The sequence below is a fragment of the Sebastes umbrosus genome, chromosome 18, assembly GCF_015220745.1.
Source record: "Sebastes umbrosus isolate fSebUmb1 chromosome 18, fSebUmb1.pri, whole genome shotgun sequence".
Classification (NCBI taxonomy): domain Eukaryota; kingdom Metazoa; phylum Chordata; class Actinopteri; order Perciformes; family Sebastidae; genus Sebastes; species Sebastes umbrosus.
Window position 1 is genome coordinate 11,595,150 of NC_051286.1, and position 27,897 is coordinate 11,623,046.

General features: G+C 40.7%; 3 protein-coding genes across 6 annotated transcripts in view; 2 read left to right on the forward strand and 1 right to left on the reverse strand.

Moving 5' to 3' along the window:
• Positions 1 to 14,084, forward strand: part of tulp4a (TUB like protein 4a) — a 35,396-nt gene extending 21,312 nt beyond the window's left edge. Inside the window, exons 6-14 of one of the 2 annotated variants that reach the window (XM_037750149.1) lie at positions 2,474 to 2,581; positions 2,762 to 2,928; positions 3,498 to 3,722; positions 3,967 to 4,201; positions 5,396 to 5,540; positions 6,154 to 6,325; positions 6,636 to 6,729; positions 6,855 to 10,324; positions 11,163 to 14,084. In XM_037750149.1, the coding sequence (XP_037606077.1) occupies positions 2,474 to 2,581; positions 2,762 to 2,928; positions 3,498 to 3,722; positions 3,967 to 4,201; positions 5,396 to 5,540; positions 6,154 to 6,325; positions 6,636 to 6,729; positions 6,855 to 10,324; positions 11,163 to 11,279 (4,733 nt within the window). In that variant the 3' untranslated portion in view covers positions 11,280 to 14,084. The remainder of the gene's footprint in view (positions 1 to 2,473; positions 2,582 to 2,761; positions 2,929 to 3,497; positions 3,723 to 3,966; positions 4,202 to 5,395; positions 5,541 to 6,153; positions 6,326 to 6,635; positions 6,730 to 6,854; positions 10,325 to 11,162) is intronic. The other variant, XM_037750150.1, reaches the window with a different exon arrangement.
• Positions 14,085 to 15,165: 1,081 nt separating this feature from the next.
• Positions 15,166 to 24,585, forward strand: tmem181 (transmembrane protein 181). 2 transcript variants are annotated; one of them, XM_037750157.1, is made up of 17 exons: positions 15,166 to 15,625; positions 17,873 to 17,976; positions 18,664 to 18,731; positions 19,026 to 19,116; positions 19,250 to 19,368; positions 19,649 to 19,765; positions 19,940 to 20,020; positions 20,180 to 20,279; positions 20,976 to 21,106; positions 21,196 to 21,287; positions 21,381 to 21,438; positions 21,822 to 21,924; positions 22,013 to 22,064; positions 22,172 to 22,254; positions 23,002 to 23,091; positions 23,177 to 23,243; positions 23,336 to 24,585. In XM_037750157.1, exons 1-17 carry the CDS (start codon positions 15,492 to 15,494, stop codon positions 23,418 to 23,420), a joined length of 1,575 nt encoding a protein of 524 aa, XP_037606085.1. In that variant the 5' UTR covers positions 15,166 to 15,491; the 3' UTR covers positions 23,421 to 24,585. The 2 variants fall into 2 exon arrangements, with proteins under 2 accessions (XP_037606085.1, XP_037606086.1); XM_037750158.1 differs by lacking the exon at positions 15,166 to 15,625 and adding an exon at positions 17,426 to 17,583.
• Positions 24,586 to 24,734: 149 nt separating this feature from the next.
• dynlt1 (dynein light chain Tctex-type 1) lies at positions 24,735 to 26,374 on the reverse strand. Of its 2 annotated transcripts, XM_037750162.1 has the most exons (5): positions 26,308 to 26,374; positions 26,059 to 26,100; positions 25,271 to 25,394; positions 25,108 to 25,185; positions 24,735 to 24,948 (listed from the first exon to the last, which is right to left on the reverse strand). In XM_037750162.1, exons 1-5 carry the CDS (start codon positions 26,332 to 26,334, stop codon positions 24,878 to 24,880), a joined length of 342 nt encoding a protein of 113 aa, XP_037606090.1. In that variant the 5' UTR covers positions 26,335 to 26,374; the 3' UTR covers positions 24,735 to 24,877. The 2 variants fall into 2 exon arrangements, with proteins under 2 accessions (XP_037606090.1, XP_037606091.1); XM_037750163.1 differs by lacking the exon at positions 24,735 to 24,948 and having other exon boundaries at positions 25,110 to 25,165.
• Positions 26,375 to 27,897: the final 1,523 nt, after the last annotated feature.

Genomic DNA, 27,897 nt, shown 5'->3' on the forward strand with positions numbered 1-27,897 from the left:
AGAGTGACGTCTACCTTGCTGAATTGCTGCGTCCCTCACACATGTGGTGTCCACACCGGCAACGTCTCTGCTGCTGCGCTGCTTCTGACAGCCATTTCTTTCTATACAGAGAGTTGCCTTTCATAATGGCCATGATTCATTTCATTATAAATATCATTTATATTGATTTTAGACATAAAAAGGTTAAGAAGAGTGTGCTCATTTATAAATAATAATAGTCCACGATTAAAAGCCGGTACTATTCATTTATGCAGCCGTGCAAGTCTCTGCATTTTCTACAACACTGTCCTGCAAATATTTCAGAATAAAAGCCTTGTCTTAACAAATGAACGAAATCTTTCCACAGAAAAAAAAATGAAATAGGAAGTGTTGAATTAAAAATAAATAATAACTTTATTTCAAGTCTGTGACATATTCTACAGATGTAGACATTGAAACTGTAGTAATGTTGCTGGTATGATGTCAATATACAGTATGGTCAAAAGATCATTTTCACTGTCTATCTTTTCTGTGAACCGCATGTGGAAAAAATAGGTAAGACCTCAAATCTCTAGAAGAGATTCAGTAGACAGGCAGCCGGGCCGTGCCTGAAGCTGCGCTGCTTACACGGGCTTTATGGCTGCTCTAACCTGTTAACATGGGCGCCAAAATAAAAAGCAAGCCGCGCTGCTCACTTGTCCTGTGTGTCCCGGCCGTTACACTCCACGTTCTCCTCCAACTAACTGTTCAGATTGTCATGATTCAAATATTTGTGTTAATCCTCTAATGATGCAAGCCATGTCAGCTGTTCTATGTTTGCCCTCCTGTGCTGACAGCCTACAGACGTATAACGGTAGTAATTAACAACAGTCAACAGTGAGCCTGAGAGCGTATCTGGTGCGTTCACTGTCCAATACCAATACGTAGATGGCCGGTGTGTATCTGGTGCACTGGGACGTGAGCAGTCACACAAGAGAAGGGTTGCATGTGGTTAGCGTTCCCCACCCTCTCGCTGCTCTCACCGTGTGTGTGTGTGTGTGTGTGTGTGTGTACACCAGCCCACGTAACAGCCTCATTTTTATTGGTTCCTGTTTTGTCTTTTTGCCTCCTTTTTCTCTTGAGCTTAATTAGTCCCAGTTGCTAAGGCTGTATTGGTGAGGGTCTGTCCTCCTCCTGCTGTGCTATTTTCTTTTTCCCTCACTTCACCGTGGGCCAAGTGGTAAAGCTGAAAAGTGCTTGCCTTAGCTGGAACACTGATTATGCTCTAACTCACTAATTAAACCAGTCAATAGTAATTGATTGGCCCCGATAGAAATTATCTCTCAAGTCGACAACCTGACTGAGACACTAGGCTGCCTCTTCCTCCCCTCTGTCAGATCTCTCTATCATAATGTATGATGATGACCCATTATCACTGCACTGCACAATACACTGCATTTACAGCAGCAGCATATATCTCATTTAATGCAAAACCCCATTGTGAACGGATTACTAATGTGAAGTAGTAACTGAATTGGGCTGAAAGTCAAAAGCAGAGGTGGATATTTCATTTGTGTTGGTATTTGGGTCATTGCTGGTGAAAGGACAGACTCAAGGATGTTTTAATGGAAAACGTATGGGTGGTTGTCTGAAGGTGTTATATTTATAGCAGTTTGAATGAGAATGTCACTCGTTTTCAGCTAAAAATGCAGCAGCGGTGACGAGCGTGTGTTAGTGAAATAGTGTATTCTCATGAATAGGACACAGTGGAAACTCACTGAAAATGAATTACAGCTGCCAAGGATGTGGAACTGTCCTTGCCTCTCTCATAACAGCCCCCAACTACGTCTACAGTAAACACGGCCTCACAAATAACCACCCACACACACACATAGATAGTATTTTATGGCCCACTCTGGAAATGCATATTAATCATCTCATCCTGTGTAAAATTGTAAGGGAAAAGCCCCATCACAGTTTCCTAAAACCCATGGTGATGCCATCAAATTGCTTGTTTTGTCCAACCAACACTCCAAAACCCAAAGATGCACGGTTTACTATCGCATAAGACAAAGAAAAGGAGCAAAGCCTCACAATTGAGAAGCTGGAACCGGCAATCAATTCTGAAAATGGTTGCCGAATGATTTTCTGTTGTTTGACCAATCGATTCATTGACTAATTGATTAAGCCCTTCCCTTATTTCATGTCAGGCTACATCGTGGCTGTAATAAGTAATGTTACTTACTCTTCCATATAAAGTTAAACCCCCACATAACGTTGATGTAGAATAAATTATTGCATTTTATTAAGTGCCATGGTGTTTTATAATTTTAACACTAGTCCTCCCTTAATAGACATTGATTGACATCCACTACACTTAAATGTAAAAACATGAAAGTTATAGTTTGGTTAATTTGCAGTTGATACTGTGTGCTTTAAACTGTCTCACACCTCATTGTGTCGCTGTCACGTTGCCTGTTAACAATGTTTTGTGTTGTCCTTTGTCTCTTCCCAGTGCAGAGCCTGAAACCACTGCTGACAGTTAGCTTCACCTCCGGAGACATCAGCCTGATGAACAACTACGATGACCTCTCTCCCACCCTCATCCGCACCAGTCTGAAAGGTGTGTGGGTGACTTGTCATTAATGCATGCCCAAGTGTTGCAGCAACTTTGTCTCTTTTCTTTTGTTTCATTGCTTCTTTCACTAACTTGTTTATATATTTTGTGTTTTTTATTTATTTTTTTGTCAAAATTGGCTGCATCTGTTAATGTGTACGTTTTCTCCTGTGACATGTGCTGTAGATGTGGTGGTCCAGTGGTGCTCGCAGGGGGACCTCCTCGCAGTGGCAGGGATGGAGAGGATCCTCCTCTCCCCCGACCCCTCCTGTCATCCCCCCACCAGGAACGCCCTCGTTAAGTTCTACAACGTTCAGGGTGAACACATCTACACACTGGAAACACCGGCACAGGTGATCAACTTTAACAGGGCCAAACCTGGCTAAAACCTGTCTAACGAGTAGTCTGAGTGACAGTACTCAGAATTGTATGCATTTTATTTCCCTTCCTCAATGATAGGACTCTAAATTCGAAATTCAGAGCATATCCAGTGCCTGCACATGGCTCTCCACTGAGCCAGTGGCTCGCAGCTAATGGTGCTGACAGAGCTTACAGTGTTTACCTGCGGCGTTATCAGCTGTAACCGCCGTATGAGCGCAGTGCAGAACAGCGGCAATGAGCTAGCCAGTGGGGCACATTCACATGCACAAACATGCACTAAAAGGTACGCACGGTCGGCCCGGCTGTGTGAACAAAGCAAGGAGAATCTCTGATTACAACACACACAGAAGAAGAGTGACTTCATTCTCTGCTCAGGTTGCCATTACTCCACTATATCTTTACATTGCAAATGTAATGCTATATTAATGCTCTGAATATTGTTTAGAGAACCTTTAACATTTTGAAAGGATGTAGTGCAGAATGTAGTAAATGTGACAAAGCAATCTTATCCTCTCTCCAATATATCTCCTCCATTATGCAGCGACCCATCACCACGCTGTGTTGGGGTCACCGGGACTCTCGCCTGTTCTTGGCCTGTGGCCCGGCGCTCTACGTAGTGCGAGTGGAGCACCGCGTTGCCAACCTGCAGCTTCTCTGCCAGCAGGGCATCGCCACAGCAGTGAAGGAGGAAAAAGATGTTGCCAAGCTCACCATGCCTTCCCGCCTCTGTTCTTACGTCACTACTGCTTTCGTACCCACCATCAAGGTAACACAAAACAGGAGGGTGCTAGATCCATTAAAAAAAAACGTGAAAATAGATGCGAAGAGCTTCCTGGAAATTGACTTGATGCATAGCATTGCTGTCATAGATGTCACCCTCTCCCCTACAAATAAGCCCAGGCAAAGTGTAGCTAAGCATAACAAACTTTTATAGGAGTACACTTCACCTAAAATTGTTGTGGTAGCATACATTTTTGAACTACATTACAACCCCATGTTTTCTCTTTCAGCCCCCCATCCCTGATCCCAACAACATGCGTGATTTTGTGAGCTACCCAACAGCTGGAAACGAGCGTCTGCACTGTACCATGAAGCGTACGGAGGATAACCCTGAGGTGGGGGGGCCCTGCTACACTCTGTACCTGGAGTACCTAGGAGGTCTGGTGCCTATCCTCAAAGGCCGGCGAATAAGTAAACTGCGTCCAGAGTTTGTCATTATGGACCCCAAGACAGATGGGAAATCAGGTAAAACTGAGCTTCCTTCATATTGGCAACCTTATAAAACAAAAAAATAATCCCCAATTAACATGTTTCCCAATGATGTAAACGGTAAGATCGAGAACATTTAAGTCAGCTGTTTAACATAAATACAACATTTGTATATACCGTATGTGCTTATAAATTTAAGCTATTCAAATTGAGCTCTTCTTTTGTGGAATATGTTTAAGAAAATGTGAGATTGATGGACAATACATCCAGTGTGAGATTTTTCTTTCCATTTAAATAGTTAAACTTTCATTACGATAAAGTATATTAGAATTAGTTACTCCCATGTCTTTGTTCAATGAGCTGTTACTGCCCTCTCTAAAACTGACTTGGACCTGGAAGCTGTTCAAGAACCAAAATGTATTTCCTTTATTTTTTGATAATACAAATTATGAGTATGTGTTTTAATCATAATATACATACTGTATATGTTTTACTGCTTGTAAAGATTCAAACGGAGCTTCTAAATGCATTCCTCCCAGACACATTTGCCTGCTCCAGTACTTTTCCAGTTATTTGAGTTTCTTGAGTTGGCACTCAGAGAGTGAGTATGTTTTAGTCACATAGGGCAGGCTGGGCCCATGTTAATTAAAAGCTGCTTAATGGGGACTCTGATGGCCCCTGGGTTCCTCATAAATCAACCCGCACCCTCCCCACACAGTGATAAATGAAGCCAGCCATGAAATGGTTCCAGCCCATTCACACTTTAATGTCCATCAAATAAATTAGCTTGACCTAAACTGGAGCAGCAGCGGTTCACAGACTCCATATGAATGAGGAAAAAGAGAAGGATGGAAACTACAGAAACAATGGCTGGGACCAAATGGCTCTTAATGTTTATCTGTAGAAATGATAGAACATTGCTGCTGCCATCTTGTTGCGTAAAAATATCTGAAGGTGCCTGCCTCCAGATTGTTAAAGTAGATTTACTGCAATACCAACTTTATTGTAATAATTTCCATTTTGCGGAGCATCTCATCTCATATTTATACTCCCTTCTTTCCTCCCTGATTTAGTCCACACGGTAATACCCTTTTGAAACAGCGATGTTATAAACATTTTAGCCAGAAACAAATTAGGATTTTTAGCGTCAAGAAGATCAACACATTTACAATCTATTTACTCAAACCTGACTCCATTCTTTCCATCCTCCGTCTTGTTTTCTCTCCTCAGATGAGATATACGGCAACAGTCTGATAACTGCCATGATTGACAGCTGTAACTGCTCCGACTCCAGTGACATCGAGCTGAGTGACGACTGGGTTGGCAAGAAATCTCCAAAGATATCCAGGGGTAGCAAATCGCCCAAACTACCAAGGTAACAAGACACCTGACCTGTACTGTAGCATGCCATCTTTAATTTATACTTCCAGTTTTTTTTATATGATACTTGGTTCTTTGACCCGCCAGTTGCCAATACTCCATGTGAAATGGACAAGAGGTTGTTTTGTTTAGTTCGCTCCACACAATATTAGATAAATCAAGTCAAGGTTTGCTTACATATTGCATAGTTATTCAGTTTATATCAAGAAACTTGTTACCCAGTTTGATTTTTAAGAAACATTTAATGTCCCACATGGTACCCAGTCATTCAGCGTTAGTTTAGCTGCTTCTGTGAAAGCAGAGAACCAAAGGATGCATTCAAATGTCTTAGATTGCTATCACTCCATCGTCCATCAGCATGAAAACATAAGAATTAACCTTTGAATAAATGTGTATTAATCGCTTTCTGCCAAATACACTGCAATACCAGAATTTACTCCTGAATTTTGTTGGTAATTAGTGTTCCATCCCGGCAGATATTGAACTCTTAACCTTCTTTCCTATATTATTAACCCTTTACATAAATGTCTAATGAAATGTTCTACACTTGTTTTTTGGTTCACTGCATGCCTAAACCTTCTTTTTTTTATTTGCTACCTTCTCTGTAGAGACTTAGTTTGTCCCTTTACCAACAGGATCAACATTGATCCCAGAAAATCGCCCAAACTGTCCCGCACCACACAAGAGATCTCCAGGTCACCACGGTTACCTATACGGAAACCCTCAATTGGGTCACCCAGTCTAACACGGAGGGAATTTCCTCTAGATGACATCACTCAGGTAACAATCTAATTATTTAAGCGGAATTCGTTATTTTTCCCTGAACCAGTGGTTCTTATTAATAATCATAATCATAATCATAATAATAATAATTACATCAAACACACTTGGCAGTGTTGGTTGGTTGGGAAGCCTGTGAGGAATCCACACCCATCACCTATGGATTGGTCATGTTGCTTATGTGTCTAGGCGTGGGGGCAGTGTTTTGTTTGATCATAAGCTCACATATTTCACTTTTAGAAATGTATTTATTCTGTTTTTTTTATGTTTTATAGAAAATAATATGATTCTCTTTGTTCCCATCTTGCAGCAAAATTACCTCGCTCAGGTCACATCCAATATTTGGGGAACAAAGTTCAAGATTGTGGGGCTCGCAACATTCTTGCCAACTAATCTTGGTGCAGGTAACCAATCTACAACTTTACCATTAACATTTAGCCCTGAATAAATAAATAAATATCATCAGTACCATTTCTCACTTGCCTTTATTTTTATCATTCTTACTCTTACTCTGTCCCTCTCCCCTCAGTCATCTATAAGACGAGCCTCCTCCATCTGCAGCCCAGACAGATGACCATCTACCTGCCAGAGGTGCGTAAAATCTCCATGGACTACATCAATCTGCCCGTCTTCAGCCCCAACGTCTTCAGTGAGGATGAAGATGACTTGCCTGTCACAGGCCCTGCTGGTACCACCGATGACAACCCGCCCTGCACTGTCAACATCCCTATAGCCCCCATCCATAGTCCCGCCCAGGCCATGTCCCCCGCCCAAAGCATTGGTCTGGTCCAGTCACTCCTAGCCAATCAAAATGTTCAGCTAGATGTCCTAACGAATCCCACAGCAACCCCTGTTGGGGCCGCTGCTGGTGGGCCAGACCAAAGCCAGGACACCATCCTGACAGCCCAGTACACTGTTCCCACCAGGTACTCCAGTCCTGGTCAGGTCATCTTTGGAGGACTAGAAATGGGTCGCCTGATGGTGGGACCTCCACCTTCTCATCATCCTTCACAACAACAGCAACAACAACCAAGCCACCATCAACAACAGCAGCAGCACCAACAACAACAAATTCAGCACCACCACCAACAGCTTCAGCAGCAACAGCAACTCCAGCATCAGCAGCTCCAACAGCAGCAGCAACAGCAACTCCAACAGCAGCAACAGCACCAACTCCAACAGCAGCACCAACTCCAACAGCAGCAGCAGCAGATGCTCCAGCACCAACACTTACAACAGCAGCAGCAGCTTCAGCAACAGCACATTCAGCAGCAGATACAACACATGCAGCAGCAGCATCAACATCAGCTCCAGCAGCATATACAACAGCAGCAACAACTACAACAGCACCATCAACATATTCAGCAGCAACTGCATCAACAGATGCATCATCAACAGCACACACCGCAGCAGCAGCATCACCATCAACTTCAGCAGCCACTCCAAATTCAAATCCCCGTTCCTTCCATTTCATCAGGACAGTCTTCAGGTGCAGCTGTGCACCAGCTCCAGCAGGGGACACTGCAGATACAGATTCCTCATCCACCTGCTGATTTAGTGGTTGAGAGAGTGGTGGGGGGTGAACACGAGCACCTACTGAAAATCAAAACCACTCGGTCAACTCCACAGCTGGCTGAGGGTGATACACTGGTGTTTAGTGCCCCTCTAGAGCTCAGCAAGATGAACCCCCCACCCCCCTATCCCGGGACAGTGGCTGCCGCCGTGGCTGCTGCAGCAGCTGCCGCTGCCTCCGCATCAGCCTCAGCTGCAGCCTCCAGTCCTGCATCTGGAGCAGGAGGGGGCACCGGTGGGACTCCTCCCCCTGGTGAACTTTGTCTGAAGAAGGGAGAGTTAACACTTTATCCTCCAGGTCAGCAACAAGCGCAGTACCCCACACCACTGGGATATGAGAGGATAACAACGTTTGACAGTAGTGGGAATGTGGAGGAAGTATGTCGTCCTCGAACGCGCCTTGTCTGCAATCAGAATGTCTACACACTCCAGGGACCCGGCAGCTCCGCCACCCTCAGGGTCACCTCCTCCTCATCCTCCTCCTCAGCCGACAAGAAGATCCAGCTGCCCTACACCTCTGCCACACTCAACAGACTCACCGCACCTCGCTATTCCATACCCAGCGGAGACCCGCCCCCATACCCTGACCCAGCCAATCAGAACAGTGCGGTTGGCAGGAACCCCGGACAGAGGCTCGACAGCAGTCTGATCCACGCCACTCTCAGGAGGAACAGCCGCGAGGCCGCTCTCAAAGTTTCCCAGATGCTGGAGCCGCCCAGACCACTGCCTCCCAAGGCTAAAAACAGTAGTAGTGCACTAGCAGCCTCGTTCCAGCAGAGGGTGCCAACAGCCTTATACACCTGCAGTCAGTGTAGCAGTGGATCCAGTGTTGGAAGCACTGCCCCAGGGAGCACTAATGGAATAGCAGGAGGAACTATTATCAGGCAGGATTTCCCTCCAGGGAACGGGGCACCACACAGCACAGTTATTGTTCACTCCAACAGCACTACTCCTCTGGCCTCCCAGTCCTCTTACAGCCTGCTGAGTGCTCTTGAAGGATCTGGGACTGCAGCAGCAGGAGGAGGAAGTAACAGAGACAGGGCTGATTATGTTAATTCAGCATTTACTGAGGATGAATCCCTGAACCAGTCACTGAGGAATCTGGCGCTAGGGGGAAATGATGCATCAGGGCTGGTTGTCAAACGCCCACCTCCCTATCAGTGGGACCCAGCTGCCACAGAGGAGGTGTGGGTTCCTCAGGAACGGACAGCAACGCTGAATCCCACCGCCCCCACCGGACCCCACAAACCACCCCCACTTATTCTTAGCCCAGCTCAGCACTTGGATGTGTCCAGGCTGCCTTTTGTCCTTTCCCCAAAGTCCCCCACCAGCCCAAGTGCTGCATCATTTCAAGCTGCTGCAGTAGCTGCAGGCTACCAAATCTCTCTCCAGTACCCTCCAACAACTGCCTATTCTGGAGCCCAGCTTCAGCCCATCCCAGGGTCACCACGCCCCTGCTCCTCCCCAAAGGAGGTGGTGGCACCTGTACCCTTCTCACAACAGGATGCAACCCTTGTCTTACCGCCTGGTTACCCGGCAAACCTGGCAAACCTGGCCTGCTGCCCTCTCCCACCTCTGTATCCAGGAGGAAGTGCTTGTGCCGGGCTCCCCATTCCCCCCATTTCCCTTCACACTCCTTGGGGCACCTATAATTCTTGCCCGCCTTTGCCCAGTCCTGCAGTGCCCCTCCCACCCAAAGCATCCCACATGGCGGTAGATAAAAATGTTCTCTCGCCACCGCCTCCTCCCCCTCCTCCTCCACCACCCCCTCCGCCACCACCAGCAGAGCTGCAGAGCCATGGAGGATTACAAGAGGCCATGGTAGAGGCTGGGGAAGCTTTTCAGGAGGTGCTCTCGTTGACTGAGAGCCCTGTCCCACAGCGGTCTGAGAAGTTCAGCAAGAAGAACCGCAAGCGGGTGGACGTGCGCACCGAGGAGGCTAACGTGCCACCTCTAGCTGAAGGAAGCAAGTCGAAAAAGGAGGGCAGAGCTTTGGGTGATTTCAACTCGCTCATCTCCAGTCCGCGGCTGGGAGGAAGGGACAAGAAGAAGCTGAAGGGACAGAAAGAGCAGCAGTTGAAGGCCAAGAAGCTGAGCAAGGGCACTGCCAATAGTGAGTTCCAAGACAGTTCAGAAAGCGAGCCAGAGCTGTTCATCAGCGGGGATGAGCTGCTCAATCAGTGCCAGAGCGGTAAGAAGGGCTGGAAGAGTAAGAGGAACTTGAGGGCTGCCAGCGAACTGGACGAGATCAAGTGTCGAAAGGCCGAGAAGGAGGACCGAGGGCTGGGCAGCCAGGGGTTTGTGTACGTCATGGCCAACAAGCAGCCGCTGTGGAATGAAGCCACGCAGGTCTACCAGCTGGACTTCGGTGGGCGCGTCACACAGGAGTCTGCCAAGAACTTTCAAATTGAACTGGAGGGCAGACAGGTAAGAGAGCTCAAGAAATATCACTCACTGCATGTTATCTGTATACTGAAAGGATCATTAAAAATATTTAAGAGTTATTGATTTGAAATAGGGCTGTCAAAAGTTAACGTGATAATGACACGTTAACACAAATTCACTTTTAACAGCACTAATTTCTTTCCCATTAACTTGCAATTTTTAGGTGTCAGTTTTAAAGCTAGAGAGAATACTGCCATTATGTAAAACTACAAAACCTAAGGAATCCATTGGTACCAACCATGTCATACTAGCTTGTCGTGAAGGAGGTTAAATAACGCTCCAAACTTATACTACATTTTAGCGAGGAAAAACTGCCATGGCTATATTCAAAGGGGTCCCTTGACCTCTGACCTCAACATATGTGAATGAAAATGGGTTCTATGGGTACCCATGAGTCTCCCCTTTACTGACATGCCCACTTTATGATAATCACATGCAGTTTGAGGCAAGTCATAGTCAAGTCAGCACACTTCTGTTATGATTTGAGCATATTTGTTATGCTAAATGCAGTACCTGTGAGGGTTTCTGGACAATATTTGTCATTGTTTTGTGTTCTTAATTGATTTGTATTTGCATAAAGCAAGCATAGTTGTCCAGTCCCATGTTGATAAGAGTATTAAATACTTGACAAATCTCCCTTTAAGGTACATTTTGAACAGATAAAGAATGTGCAATTAATTGTGATTAATCATGGACAATCATGCGATTAATCAGGATTAAATATTTTAATCGTTTGACAGCCCTAATTTGAAATACTGTGTGCAGAAGGACCTGGTGTTAATGATGGTACCTTTCTGCACTTTTTTGTTTTTCTACACAGGTCATGCAGTTTGGCAGGATTGATGGCAATGCCTACATCCTGGACTTCCAGTATCCCTTCTCTGCTGTGCAGGCCTTCGCAGTGGCTTTAGCCAATGTTACACAACGCCTCAAATGAGATGTCCCCTCTCCCTACTTACCCTGAGTTATATCTGGGATTTAAATGCAATCTGTTGAAGGGGCACAGTTGTTTCATTTGAGATTAATAAACTTTTGATTTTTGGAGAGAAGACTTAAATCAGCCCTGGTCATAGAGAGAGATACAATCATGCTGCACTACACAATGCTGCCACTAGAGTTGGTGCAATAAGCATTGGCTGCATTCGCCAAGGACGCCCTCAGATTTGCTCCGTTTGGCAGTCAGTGGTACCTTGCAGTGCATGTAGGGCCAAAGAGCTGAGCTTTGGTAATCATCATGCAAATAAATGCTGCTTTAGCTAGAAGAAGCTTGTAGACGTGATAACCGATCGGTTAACTGAGAGAGAGGGATGTCGAGGTGCAGTTTTCAAAAGAAGCAGCAGTAATACTTGAAAACCACACTCTGGAGATCACAGTTGTTGTTTTGTTTTTTTCCCCAGAGCGCACAGGTACTACTGGGCACTGAAATCCATTGCTGTACAAACTTCAGTGAAACAGTTACCACTTTATTATACTGCTTTTGCTTTTAGGATTTTATTAAATGACTAAACATTGTGGAGGGTAGGAGGGTCTTTTTGTTTTTGCTCTCTGCCATTCCTTTTGTTACTATCTCAGTCTATCTCGGCTGGAATTGAGGCTTAGATATATGCATCATTTAGGAGCACTACTAAGAGGTCACACTTTTCACTGTAGTCAAAGGTGTGTCACTGTTCAACACTTGGGGAGGTCAACGAGTAGATGAGGCGAACTGCAGTCTTTTCCACATAGTTTCCTGGGACTTTGAAGGAAGAAGGAATGTTACTCTGCTACATGGATTAATTTATATGTACATTTTGTTCTTTATCTATTCAGATATGAATTTTAACATTATTGTCATTGTTTGTGATATACAATCTTCATACCCTGTCAACATGGTTTTCAACTTACCTGCTTTATTTGGGAGAACCGGTGGCTGAATATCGCTGTGGAGTAATTCAGGTGGGAGGGTGTGTACTGAATAGCTTTGACTGATATATCCTGTACTTAGTGAAATATATCTACATATGGTGACACGGGCGCTGAAGAAGTCGCCACGGCCTGGATCGAACAACTCTGGCATGAAGTGATTTGTCACCTGCTGTCACTTCTGTGAAGTGAGTGTGTAGTTGGGGTGGAGTCTGCTCTTTAAGAACCACACTAAACATGTAAGCAAGGTACAGGAAATATTTTTGTATATTTCACCTATGCCATTTCATACTCTTTTCAGAAGTCATGTAAATACATATCAGTCATATGTAAATGTTGTAAAAGAGACTCGGGTGACTTTGACAGATGTCTGTTTACACCTGTCTCCACTGTGTTTTAAGTGTAATTTCAGGTGTGGAGCGACGCTGTAGTACTGTTTTTAAATTGACAGCTACAACCACAACAAAAACAGTTAAGCTGAAATCATTGTCACTGAAGTCTTTGAAGTCAGAACTCCAATGAAGGATGAAGCTATTGTTCATTTAGTAAGCTGACACTGAAATCTGAAAAGCTGTTTTTTTTTTTTTTCCTTTCTTTCTTTCAGGCTGTCAAACTTGTATTTGTGTTGAACTAAAGGACACAGAGCAGGGCCAGCTGATAGGAGTAAATTGCAAATATAAATAAATAGGTTTATCTGTATGAGATGGTAGCCAAAATCATTAAAAAGGGCAGTAATATTAGGTGTGTTTAGGGTCACCTCTATTTTGTGCCAAAATATGCATTTGCTAAAATTTATAGTTTGAAAATGGGCCTAGAGGAAAGTGTAACTTAATTCTTGAAATAGAAAACCAGCTCTGTTTTGGTCTCTGAATTGATGAGATTATTAAATTCTTTAGTGTGATCTTTATGATCACAACAAGATGCATGTCTGACAGAGGGGGGGTCGTAGGGAAGATTAAAAAAATGTATGATCCTAAAAAATGAAAAGAACGCGAGCATGTCATAAAGAAAATATCCATATTTTTGTGTTAGTTGTGCAATATTTTCTTAGGGGGAAAACAATCCTTTGTCATCACTTTTGACCACAGTTTGATACCATTTCTTTTTAGTTCAGCATCTCCGTTGCTGGTCTGTACATTTTATTTATGAGATTATTTCCTGAAGGAGATATAGTATCTATACATACTGTATATTGTGGAGTTTTCTGAACATTTCTTTGTGTTGATAAAAATTTGTAACCCAAATTGTGAGATGGGAAGATGAGGGGTTGGGTCGGGGAGGGCGGGGGTTTGGAAACGGGCAAATTCTTCTGTGTTTTGTGAAGTTTGCATTGGATGGAAAAGATGTGAATGAGTAAGTGCACAGTTTAGTGTAGTTGGTAGACTAGTTATGTAGAGTGTAACTGTCAAGTCAAGGTGTGTCTGTATTCAACTGTGCAGTCTACCAATCCCATCAGTGTTAAATCTATTATCTTTAAACGTGTGTGGTCATGGCTTCTTACACACATACACACACATACACAGACATCGTTCACACAAGTGTAAGCCACTGAGTTCATGTTGAGAATTGCCTATGGACTTAGGTTAAGGATTCACTTTAAACTGATTTTATGAGATGACCTGTTGTAGATATTGTAGGATTTGGCTTTTCTTTAGAAAAGGTATGTGCTTTGTATTTGTAGATGTTAGACCTAAATGACAAAAACACTTGAAAAGAATCTGAGTCTGATTTGGTGACTGAACGTTTATAGTGAATGGATAGTAAGGCATGCCATGTAAATTATTTTATAATTGTATATGTCACGCATCTTTTGAATAAAACGTCATTGTTTCCGAAAAAATACTGTGTCTTGTCTCCTAAATAGAATTGGACTAGACCAGGGTGCACACAAGGTGGCTCTATTGTCTCTATCAAGACTTCAAAAAAAAGAAAAGGTCAGGAGTGCTTGGAAGTTCAAATCAGTGTAATGAAGGTGCTCTTTGGTTGGGAACACAAAAGTTCAAAAAAGAAGAAGAAAGGTCCAAGGCACTCTTCTGGCAAAAAAGTTTAAGAAGATCGATTATGCTCGTTTTCAGGTTCATACTTCTATTTGGGGTTTCTACTAGAACATGTTTACATGCTTTAATGTTCACAAAACGCTTCACTAAGAATCTGGCGATAAGATACGTATCACCATACAGGGGTTACGATGCAATATATTACAATATATTGTGGTACTGTAAGCAAGGCAATATATTGTGATTTTTTTAAATCTAATTTTGGGAAAACGGTCATGATACCACCATATGCATCAAATTTGAGTAACATTTTTAAATTTTGTATGCAATCAGAATAGTAGGATTTGTATTTCTCTTTGCAAATAAAATAAAGTATTGGCTGAGTTTGCTTGTAAACTATTAGAAATCAATACAGGGTTTTTTGAGAATCGATACAGTATCACTAAACATAATATTGCAATACTCCATACTTTCAATATTTTCATCCACCCCTAGTAAACACTGAGTCAGTGGTAACAGACAGTAGAAATATGGATCATGTAACCTTAATCACTGACTATTTTTAATTTAGGAATAGCTTTTTAAGGATAATATATATATATATATATATATTTTTTTTTCTTTAAACTCTTTTTTTATTAGAGAACAAAGAACATGAGGTCATCATGGGTGTTACAATGTCAGATCACAGGTTATTTTTCAAAATACATCTTAATATACAATGTCACACTTCAATCAACGGTGTAAATACACAATCCATTTTTCCCAGTACTCAATACTTTTTTCCAATTTAAGCCTTAAAATAAATGTGAGCCTTTCCATACAATATAAGAATAATATTTTTTAATATAAGGAAAATCTATCTGCCATGGTGGCTGGTGACCTGAAATTTTTACTGCTAATTTCATTCCCTGTGTGTGTGTGGTCTCCATGGTGGTGTCATTATAGAGGCAGCTGTCTGTCTCTGTCCACGGTGCTGAACTCAGACCACGTGACTCTGCTTCAGCGTGTTTCTGTCTTTATGTGCTTCCGTCCTCCTCTTCTGCTTTTTTTTTTTACAGCTTTTTTTTTCCCCTCTTTGAAACGACACAAACAAAACAGCTTCGGCTGCATTTTCAATTATAAAAGCGACGTGACAATAGAGACAGATCATTGTGCTGTTCTCTCTATAGGCCGCTGGGTGGGTTGTTGTCTCTCCATCGCCATCTTTCAGCCTCTCTCTGTCTCTGTCTCTGTGTGTGATCATAATAATGGACACCGACTACTCGTCCGGCCTGGAGAACCCTCTGTACAGCGAGCTGAAGTACTTCTGCAGGAAGATCCAGGAGGCCTACAACGAGCTGAAGGAGGACCTGACACCTTACAGGGATGATCGCTTTTACAGGTGCGTCTCCTGTTTTATCTGCTAAACACACAATGCAGACAGACGCATCTCCTGCTGTGTTATACAATATATATTGGCGTTGTATGCTGTGAATTATATTATTTTACAATCTGCAACCTTGATGCATAACAGGTACATTATGAGCATGTTGTGTTATGATGGTAGATGATGCTGAGCTGTCCTATAATAGATTAATTTGACAACCTATTCATGGAAATGGTGAAAAAATGCTTTGCATTTTTGCACACTTTATATTAGTATGAACTCAAATGTTTATATATCATGGCGTTTGATGCTGTGAATTATCATTTTACAATATGCAACCTTGATGCATAACAGTTATATTATGAGCATGTTGTGTTATAATGGTAGATGATGCTGAGCTGTCCTATAATAGATTAATTTGATAACATATTCGTGGAAATGGGGAAAATACTTTGCATTTTGCACACTTTATATTAGTATGAATTAAAATGTTAGATAATTTAAACGAGGTAGAGGCCTCTTGATTCCTATCAAAGGCAACAAGTGTTGTGTTGTTGGAGGGGGATCTATAACCATAGGCTGCATTAAATGATGGTGAATCACCATATGCTTACTTTAAAATAAATCAAATACTGTCAGAATTTGAAGAAATCAACTAAAATGAATAGCTCATTAGAATTTTTTTTTTTATTAGAAATTAAAAGTCAACGTATGACGTAATGACGTAGTCGTGTTACGCAACCTTTTGTCACGTAGAGGACGTTCACGTTACTATTATTTATTTATTTACCGTATAATAACCCCTTGTGTGTTACTTTATTTTATTTTATATATATATTTTTTTTTTATTTATCCCTTCATTCTTTATACGTATTATTTACCTATATATCAGTTTAATTGATTATTGTATGGAAAAAGCATTCTGGGAAGATTTGGCTGTAAACCAAAATCCAACTACTTGCTCCTCTCACAAGAGAAAATATTGTGTTTGGTATCAACAAGAAGGACATTAAGAGTGACTTGATATTGAACAATCTGATACTGCTGGTGACATTTTTTTCATCCATGCATCCAAATGGAGGAAAATTAAACACCTATTTTCCTGTTTTCAAAAGGGACCTTGTGGAGAATCATCTCAGTGCTTTAAGACTAATGAAAGGACAACATGCAAAGTCTCTCCTCAGAGCTTATGAAGAACTGAACATATATGATGATAATCCCTAGAGCTACTATGGAAGAGTGCAGTCTTATTATTTATTTATTTATTTATGCATTTCTTTTTTTGTTCCTTTAATTATTTTCTACCCCCTCTTTTATTTTTGTTACTATTTTTTTTTTTTTTATAATTTAAATTATCTTCCCTATCCAATTGTGTCTTGTATGTTAGAATTATTGAGTTTAGATTACAATGCCTTAATGTTTGTAAATTAATTATCTTCAATAATATATATATATATATCATATATAATGACTGAATTATCTTCAAAAAAAAAAAAAAAAAAATATATATATATATATATATATATATATATATATATATATATATATATATATATATATATATATACTGTATATCATACTCACACTTCCGGTAAATCCTTTCAAAATAAAACTTTCAACGTAAAAAAAAAAAAAGGATAGCCGTTACCTTCAATAATTTAAACTCTACGCCTTTTGCGAAATAAAATAACTCTCAGCCACAAATAAATTTATCAACCTAATGTCTAACAATGAAAAACGACGGCTTCATAAGAAAAAGAAGCACGTATATCTAAAAAAATAAATAAATAAAACACCCGGAAATAAAGATTTCCATTTCCGGGTGTCACGTCACCATGGCTCCTCCCACTCGATGACGTTGCATTCCGGTTGTCGCTAACTGATGTTGATACCGGATACACGGATGTGGATTCACTGCGAAGTATTAACGTTTTCTCTCGGTACCGAGACAGCGAACCGGCAGACATGGAGCTGTAAGTTTAAGATGTTGGTCAGTGGGATGTGTCACCGATGTGTTAATGTTGTGAGGGACATTATTAGAACCACTGTGGAGCTCTGTTTCTACCATCTGTTACTGTTACTGCATGAACTAGCATCGATGCTAGCAGTGTTGACATAGAACCACAGTAGGACAACAACATCTACCACTAATCAAACATTACTCACGTCCTGTCCGTCTCACACACTCTCTGCTTGTGGCTCTGGTGATCAGCTTGTGTCTCTGTGTCTGTGTTAACTCCAGTGAATGTCTCCCTGTGACAGATTGGCCCCCATGCGGCTCTACACCTTGTCCAAAAGACACTTTGTCTTGGTTTTCGTCTTGTTCCTGATCTGCTTTGGCCTCACAGTCTTCATTGGGATTGCAGGTATGTCTGATAAACATAATCTACAACACTGGCCCCAAGATGGGTGTTGGTCATTAAGTCATTTAAAGCTCTAGGACAGATAGCAGGGCAGATAATAATGCACACAGTGCACTTTCATAGACTAAGCTACTGGAGTTACCCTGCACTATACTCACTTTTAACAGTCTCTTCTGCACTATACTCATTTTTAACAGTGTCTTTTGCACTATATTCACTTTTTTAATAGTCCTGTATCTCAGTTTTTACCCTGCACTGTATTCATTTTTAAAAGTCTCTTCTGCACTATATTCACTTTTTTAATAGTCGTGTATCACAGCTGTTACCCTGCACTATATTCAGTTTTAACAGTTTTCTTCATCTCCTTGTATTTTTATATCTGGTATATTTTTTTGTACTTTATACTTTGCACTACTAACTTTTTTTTACTGCCTTTTTACTAACATGTTTTGCACTATGGAACTGTGATGCTGGAAACTTGAATTTCCCTCGGGATCAATAAAGTTACTATCTATCTATCTATCTATTTATTTAAACACAACACTTTAGGTTTTGAGATATAGAGAAATTGAGTGAATAATTCTGCCTGACTTCATCACCTAGCTACTATTATCAACTGCTCCTTTCTGGATAGTCCAGTTGTTCAGTTTGTGAAACATGTATTCATTCTGTCTTCTTAAATTTGTGTAGGTCCTAAGGTTATTGCTGAGCAAGAACACAATGTTGATCAGTTACTTCTCAAAAACCTCTCAGTTAAGGTAAGATTAAAACGTGTGTTGCAGTAATCACATCAGCACATCAGTGATATTTTATATTCATGTCAGGAATACGTGTGAATGAATGAAATCATCTAACTTCTGCTAAAATGCAATCACATTCATGATGATGAATTGGTGCGACATTTGCACATTTACCACTGTCCTTAATGCTTAAGTACTAGTTTTTGTTGGACTTGCTTTCTACAGATTGTTGACACTACTTCAGTTACTGTTGTATCAAAGTATCTCTTATACTGATTAGTAAATTAACTGTCATTTATTGTATGTTTTCAGACTGGGCCCTTCAATCTACTTTCTCCTCCCCTCACCACCTACAACCAGCAGCTATGGCTCACCTGTGTGATGCAGGCTGAACACAGCAATAGTAAGACCACAGAATGAGCTACAGATAACAACCGTTTACCTTGACACCTCAAATAGCTTTCTCTTTTATTATTTTTGCAAGCTTACTTGGCTTTGGTTGATAACATGTTTTTTTGTACTGCTGTCTGTGTCAGTGGGAGACTTCCAGCAGCCTTTCGAGATCAACGTTGAGCTAAAGGGAGTGATGCAGGACGCCAGTGTGATGCACATCAACAACATGCACCAGAAATCCCGGACGCTACACTGCGGGGATGTAAGTGTCAATCAGCAAACCCAGCCACCTTCCTCTCTCGCAGTTTGCTGGATTGTCATTAATCATTTAGTCAGGCAGCAGCAACCAGCACAGCAGTCAGTGTGAGCTTATGAAATGTCATTTATTATATGAAATGAGGTTTCAGTGTAGCGGTGAATGCAGGATTAAATTTGATCATCATGTTAGTCAGATAGTAACATCCTCAGGGCAGTTTATTGATGCACTGTACAGTTGTTGACTGAACTGACAGTGACGCAGCGTTTCTTGTCTCTCCTTACAGAAATGTGATGAGATCATTGTGCTCCATCTTGGCTATCTGAACTACACCCAGTACCAGGTCATGGTCAGCTTCAAAGGCCTTGAAAATATCACGTATGAAATCAAGGTCAAGTTTATTGTAAGTGACACACACTTCCAGCTCATAAAACAAACTCTGTGATATTGTCTTTTTGTTGCTGCATTGGATTTATTTATTTATAATTTTTTTTCCAAATAACTTGAGCTCACAGGTCAGCACAGCCTTTTTACTCTTTTTTTTCTTTCTATCCCTTTTGTTCTTGTTTTTCCTCAGTGGAAAACGTACAACCCCACCTTCTCGCAAGTGGAGATCTGGTTCCGTTTTGTCTTTGTGGTGTTGACCTTTATGGTGACGGTAAGAGCACGTCTTAACCTTCTTTCATATCACATAACCAGTATTCAAATCTGACCAAAATGTGACCGTGAAAAAAGATAACTAGTGTAAATCAGAGACTTAAAATCAATGTTTACCAAATGCAGGACTAACATGTTTTTTTTTCTCTGCATGTCCCAGTGTATGTTTGCACACTCACTGAGGAAGTTTTCCATGAGGGATTGGGGCATAGAACAGAAGTGGATGTCTATCCTGCTCCCTTTGCTGTTACTCTACAACGGTGAGCTTCAGTATTATATCTCTTCAAGTCATATTTTACCCCTAAAATACAACCTGTACAATCTGGCAGCCCCATTCTCATCCCACCTCGTCACATACTGACCCTTTGTCAGACCCCTCTGCGTCACTTTTCGGTCTCAGTAAACACATGTTAATGTTATGAATTAAACAAAAACACTTGCTTATGATTAGGCAACAAAACCACATAATTAGGTTGATGAAAAAACTACATGGTTGGGCTTAAAATTATTACATTTTTACAGTGCAAATGTGACTTGACGTTGTGAACATGGGACACTAATGATCTGCTGGTTGTAAAGTGAAAACGAAACGTAATGCACGGGACATGAACAGCGGTCTCCTGGATGAAAGCCTTGCCAGTACTACTTGGGTCTCTTACGCTCTTTAAACTGCATCACTACAGCACTTTTAATGAGCGTTTACTGTTGCCGCGGATGGGTTTACATTGTAGGTTATGGAAAGCTCGGTGTGTCTCTTACTGACGCTAAAGGGTGCCTTGTGCGGCGTATCAAACACTGACGTTCGTGACAACCTTTACAGCTGCACCTTCACAGTCAAAGAACTGTGGTTTCATGTGTCAACTACAGATGTTAACATGTGTCCTGTCCACTGTAAAAGAAGTCCTACTTGAAGGTCAGGTGTGTTGCTTATTGCGTTTTGTTGCTTTACTGTTCAGATCCGTTCTTCCCGCTGTCATTCCTGGTGAACAGCTGGTTTCCGGGGACGTTGGACGCTTTCTTCCAGGCTCTGTTCCTGTGTTCCCTGCTGCTCTTCTGGCTCTGTGTTTATCATGGCATCAGGGTTCAGGTGGGTCCAGCACTACACCTGTACTTTAATGGTTTCCTCTCATTTTTTTAGAGCAATCTTATTTAATGTGTTTTGTGTCTTTTCCACAGGGTGAGAGGAAATGTCTGACGTTCTACCTGCCTAAGCTGATCATCGTAGGTCTTCTGTGGCTCTCAGCAGTTACACTGGGCATATGGCAAACGTAAGTCTGACCCCATTGGCCACTAGCAGACTGATGCAAACTGTGAATTACAACAGGACTGAAAAGATTTACTACTTTTTTCTGAATTTGCAGGGTTAATGAACTCCAAGACCCTACTTATCAGTATAAAGTGGACATAATGAACTTTCAGGTGAGACTGTTATTTTTAATGGTACAGGTAAGGGATAATGATAATGATAAATGGGTCCTGCTGGGGTTTATTTCACAACGATGACATGCTAACTGTATGTTATCCCGCTTATTACATGGCTACATACTTAAGAAATCAATAATTTGACACAAAAAATGGTCCGCCAGAGTCCGAGATCACAACTGCATCCATAGCAACGGTCTGCTATAAAGAAATAACAGACCATAGAACGCTGTGATTGACCAATCAGAATCGAGTATTCAGCAAAGCCGTGTAATAAGTTGGGGTAAAGGTGTTTGGACAGTATTGTTATATTTAGTACACCCAGTGTTTATGTCTTCATTTGCCCAGCAGTTTAATAAAGTCCCATGTTATTTCTCCAGGGCATGAAGGTCTTCTTCCTGATTGTAGTTGCCCTCTATATCCTCTACTTGATCTTCCTGGTCGTCAGAGCTTGTTCTGAACTCAAGAACATGCCTTACTCAGGTATCACAGCCTACATACCACACCTCTCTGAGAAGTCAATTGCTGTTATTATGATAACATTAAAGTTCTGTGTGTTTTCAATCACTAGATCTCCGGCTCAGGTTTTTGACGGCGCTGACGTTTGTGGTCCTTGTTATAAGGTGTGTTTTTTAAGGAAAACCCAAAACCCAAAAGGACCCGCTTTGTGTTTTTTTTTAAGGTCCTTTGTGGTTAATTGATCCTGTCCTTGTTGCTCTTTCTCCTCCAGCATGGTCATTCTCTACCTGAGGTTTGGTGCCAAGGCTCTCCAAGACAACTTTGTCGCTGAACTGTCTACTCATTACCAGAACTATATCCTTTCAAACGATATTTCATTTCGACCAGGATTTCACTTAAACGACCAGTGTGGATCAATTAGGGGGATCTATTGGCAGAAATGGAATATAATAATAATAATAATATGATAATCATGTTTTCTTTAGTGTATAATCACCTGAAAATAGGAGTTGTTGTATTTCCGTTACCGTAGAATGAGTCGTTTATATCTACATAGGGAGCGGTCCGCCATGTTGTGTGACAAACCACTGTGTTATCTTTTCCTGCTTGGGCTGGAGTCGATAACGTTACTCACTCCGAGGTTAACCCCTGTCACTCCACTCAGCCGCTGGGAAACAAGACACGGCTTGTTGGTCTTGAGGAGCTGCAGCATTTATTTCTGCACAAACTGCAACTTTCACTTTACATTCACTTGATATTCTCAAAGCTAAACTAATTCTGTCTTCTGCTTTTGCTCACACACATTCACCGGCGCTCTCTCTTTCTTTTCCACTAACTTCTCACGTGCGCACACTCTCTAGGAACTGGCACTTCTGTTCTCCAAATGACCTACGCTACCTTTACAACAGCTCTAGATAAGGCCATTCGCGTTTTCACTTCGGCCACTGTAGTTCTTCTACACGCTTGGCACAGGTTACAATCTGCAACCTCACCGCTAGATGCCACCAGATGTTACTCACTGTACCTTTTTAAATATACCCATGTGAGATGCCATGTTGATGTCTTGAATAGTGAGAAAATATCCCTTAACTCGAGACATACCAGCTGAATTTTTATCATTCTACGGTCTACTCAACTTTTACTTGTACACATTGGCATTTGTGTATTCCCCCTCCAAAAATGCACTTTATGGTAAGTAATACAGTACAGTTTCAATTCAGTAGATAATGAAGATGAATTACTGTATTAATCAAACTGGTTTTGTTTAATTTCCCAGACTCCCAGTTGAAGGATAACCCTGCTTTTTCTATGCTAAATGACTCCGATGATGAAGTAATATACGGGTAAGCATTTGTTTACTTTATTGCTTTTGTGAATTCTTACTCCTCACAGTTTTGGAGGTAGTATTAATTATGTTTTCTTTATCTTTGTCAAGGAGTGATTATGAAGACATGCCTTTACAAAACGGACGTGCTATCAAAGCAACCGCCAAGTACCAGGATGAAACTGACAGTGACTGATGGGACCTCCGACTGGCTTGTTGTGTCCCTGTTGGAAACTATGAAAAAAAACAACAACTATCGTGCGTATGTGTAAATAAGGAGTACTTGCATTGGTAATATGAAATGATATACTGTAAGTGTACATAACTATATTTTTAAAAAAGTTCCATGTCTACTGAATGTATGGTACTTTTACTGAAAGTTGGGGCATGTTGCCACTCAAACTTTTTTCTTCAGTGTTTACGCTTTCAGCCTCATTGAAAACAAAGGAAACAAACTTTTTATCCGTTTGTAAACTCTTTTCCTCACAACCAGCATTTCTTCACAACCTAATAGTTAGAAATGATCGGGAAAAGTGCTAATATTAATTGGGGGAATTTCTTTGTGCAAAATCAATGTTATTTTTTAATGCTTTCGTTGAACCACTGTTGTCTCTCTATTGCACTGTGTTGTTTTTCAATTTCTTTCTGCTCTCTGACAGTCTGAGAATAATGAGAATGTATATATCTGGCCAAAGCTGAGTAACATTATACTGGTGGTAGAAAGTAAAGGAAGCTTATGCTGCAGTGGCCGTTAAGTGCCCATTGTGGCCTGCCAGCACTGACATGAGTGATGAACGTGGGAATTAAAGTGCCATAGCAGTGTTGGCTTTTGACAATTTAATTTTTTTCCTCAGACATGTTTTTAAAAATACAGAGAGCTGTAGTAAGTACCACTTCTTCCCTTGGAAAGCAGCTTCATAATTGCACTTGTTTAATTTATTTCGCTGAACAGTGACGACATTTGATACTGTATTATCTGACTTCCTGGATGAATTGCGTGGATTTTACACAACTTTATGTAAAGGGACTACTGATTTATCATGTTAAACTTGTTGTATTTCTTATCCCCGCACATACAGTAGTTATACCATTGGCCAAATATATTTTGCCTTATGTAGAACATCTTATCTTAAGTAATCGTTTTTTCTTCCGTAACTTTCCTTATATTGCTTACAATGTGAGACTTGCTGCCCTTTCCATTGTTTTATAAAACTGTACTTAATGGACAAAAACCGCCAAAACAAAAGTGTTTCATGTATTCTAATCAAGATGGTGCCTTGTCTTTACCACTTAACCATTTCTTCTAAATGGGCTGCAGTCTTAACTGTAAAGATGCTTTGAAATAAATGTACATAATTGATTCTTTCAGTGTGAATGTAGTTTAAGGTGGTCAAATGAGGCTGTTGTGGGTCCTGATATGTTGGAATTTCTTACAATTTTTGTTGCTTCATAAGATAAGAGCTGTACATGTAGCACTCTGTCATGTCACATGTAAATAAAGCAAAGTATATACAGCACAGTGTTGTTTTAATCAATTGCACTTAATATAAAACACAACAGTTTATACAAATATAGCCAACATGAGCAAACATAGATGCTGGTTCTGAAAAATACACAAAATCCTTCAAACACTTATGGTACGTTGTAGTTGGTTCAGATGGCCAGCCCAAAAACACTGACGATACAGTACATGGACTTGTTCTCCCATCTCACCGCACAGCTTCCTATTGGGTGTAATACACAATAAATTCAGTATCACCTCCACGCGTACACATTTAGTGACAAAATACTACCAGTTTTTGAAAGCTGACCACTCAAGAGCACACTGATAGTTGCTGACAGAAGAGAAAGCATTTTATTACATTAACAGCATTGTATTTTACCATCAGTAGAGTTGTCCCAGAAGCATGTGCTGGCTGTTTGCAGACCTGCTCCATTTTTCTGCATGATGATACAGGTAACTGTGGGGGAAAAACACACTGTCTTTTAACTCCATAGCCCAAGAACCATCAGAATACTATTGTTTTACTGCATCAGCGCATGTACCAATATATTTGAAAGGCTTCCCCAGCTTGCTGAGTTGACTGAGGCACTGCTCCACTACACTGGTGGTCCACTGGTTCACTCTGCTGTGCTGGTAGGCATTTCCTCCTATGGCTGCTTCCACTGACTAAAGAGACAGTTTAAACAAAGTGGTAACTGATCAACACACACAGTGGCATACCTTTTAGAGAAGAGAAGATAAGATATTCAGTGGGGAAATTTGCAGTGTACATTTTCCACTTGTGCAATTTTGTTAATAGTCTGTTTATTGTCAATACTGTATATACTGCTCCTATTTTTATACTTCCTTCTATTTAAATGGTTCATATTTTGTTACACTTTGTTTAGCTCTTTTTTTACTGTTAGCTGATGCATCTTGTTTTTTGCACTATCCCCTTTGCTGCTGTACACTGCAAATTTCCCCACTGTGGGACTAATAAAGGAATATCTTATCTTATCTTATTGCACATCTTATTGTCATTATACAGTATAGTGCAGTTTAACAGACAATGATGGGTTTATATATGTTATAAATCAATGCATTTGTAATTCATATCATATAATACAACTTAACCAGCAAAATATCAAATTATTTATTATATTAGCATTAAATTGTACTGAAAATGCATTATAATTAATCTGTGGTATGGTATAAATGTATGCCTACAGTTGCCTAGCAACCGTTGCAATGTCCTTAGCAACCAGTTAAAGTTGTAAACTAGCTGTAGCAATGGGCCGATTAAATCTAAACTTTGTGGATAAACAGAAGGACATCGTGTCTTTTTGCTTACCTCTTTAATGATTTTGCTCACTTCTTCAACGATGAACGCAGTCTGTTTAATGAGAAACAAAACAGTTCAGTTTAAGATAGCAGGTCAACATGGCTACTCGTCTTCTAACGTTACTGTCTGGCCTAAAGCTTTATGTGTTAGTTACAACCTTAGGAAACCTCCACAGAGAGCACTGTGTGGTAATATTTGATTGTTGTTTGTAAGTGATAAAAGATACATGCAATAACTAGTTAGAAGTATGAAACCCACCTCCTCTTCTGTCTGATACTCGTCCATTGCTGCTGCTTCCGATGAGTGGATCAAGTTATCCAGGAGACTTCCGGTCGGATTTCAGAATAAGATACTGAATACCATTTTTTTTTAAAGATAAAATAAGATAAGATATTCCTTTATTAGTCCCGCAGTGGGGAAATTTGCTGAGCCTTCTTGCACAATCTTTTCAAGGTCCTGATACTGATGATAATCTGGTGGTGTTGACCAAAAGATTAAGTATTTCCTTATTTGTGAAATCTATAATAAAGTATAACTACACAGGATGCTCCACGTTCCTCATTTTCACACAGTCGGCACACTGCACTATTTCCCCTCTAAAATAACACGTAAAGTTATGACTTTATTCTGTTAATCTCAGATGTTTTTCCCTCAATGTGGCCCTAATACTCTGTAGCACATTTGCTCTTTGGGCCCTCACTGCATTAGACTTATATATATAAGTCTATATAGTATATACTATATACTTAGACTATAAACTGTGTCACCTTCATCACAATGCTCAAATATTTTGCGGCTCCAGACAGATTTTTATTTTTTAATTTTTGCCTAAAATGGCTCATTTGATAGTATAGGTTGCTGACCCCTGAACTAGAAGGACTAGAAATTGGGGAAACTCTCGCGAGATAGTTAAGGTTAGGCGTCGATCTCGAATAGTTAAGATTAGGATAAATCATCAGGGCAGAAAGTCTCGCGAGAGTTTGTGCACGATTTAGCAGATCTCAGATCAGATTTCGTAATTTGCGGGTTACCTTCTTGACACTGACAGTGACGCAGTTTCAGTTTTCACTTTGCTGGCTCTCCCGTTAGGTAATCGGTATTTCTCTCCGTCCAGACTACAGGTAGGTTAATGCTCTACAACCTCTTTTTAGACAGCGAACTTTATCGTTATTCCCCACAGTGTCTCGGCATTAACATTAACCGTTAAGGACGATGTTATAACGTTTCCTCGTCGAGTTGTTTTGTTGCTAACGAAGCTAACTGCAAATATGCTAGCTAGGTTAGCTCAGTTAGCTAAAGTTGCATTAGACAACGTTAACGAGCGAGATAGTGGGAATACACATTTATGCGCGTTATTCTGCTAATAATGAGTTATTTACACTGTTTAACTTAACCATAAACGTTACATAAAGCAAACTTTAAACGACCTCAATTTCACCTTGGAAGGAGGAGACCATTTGTAAAGTTTATGTACATTGAACTTGGTGAGTTAACTACGTTATTATTAAGCTGTAGTTACTCCTATTACGCTATTGCTACTAACTAACGCTAAATATTAGTTTAGTGTCGAGGTTCTCAGTAAATACAATACGATATTACTAACTAACTAACGGTAAATATTAGCCATGTGTCGAGGTCCGCCATTTTCATTGAAGATAATTAATTTACAAACATTAAAGCATTGTAATCTAAACTCAATACTTCTAACATACAAGGCACAATTGGATAGGAAAGATAACTTAAATTATTAAAAAAAATATATAATAACAAAATTAAAAGAGGGGGTGGAAAATAATTCAAGGAACAAAAAAAAAGAAATGCATAAATAAATAATAATAAGACTGCACT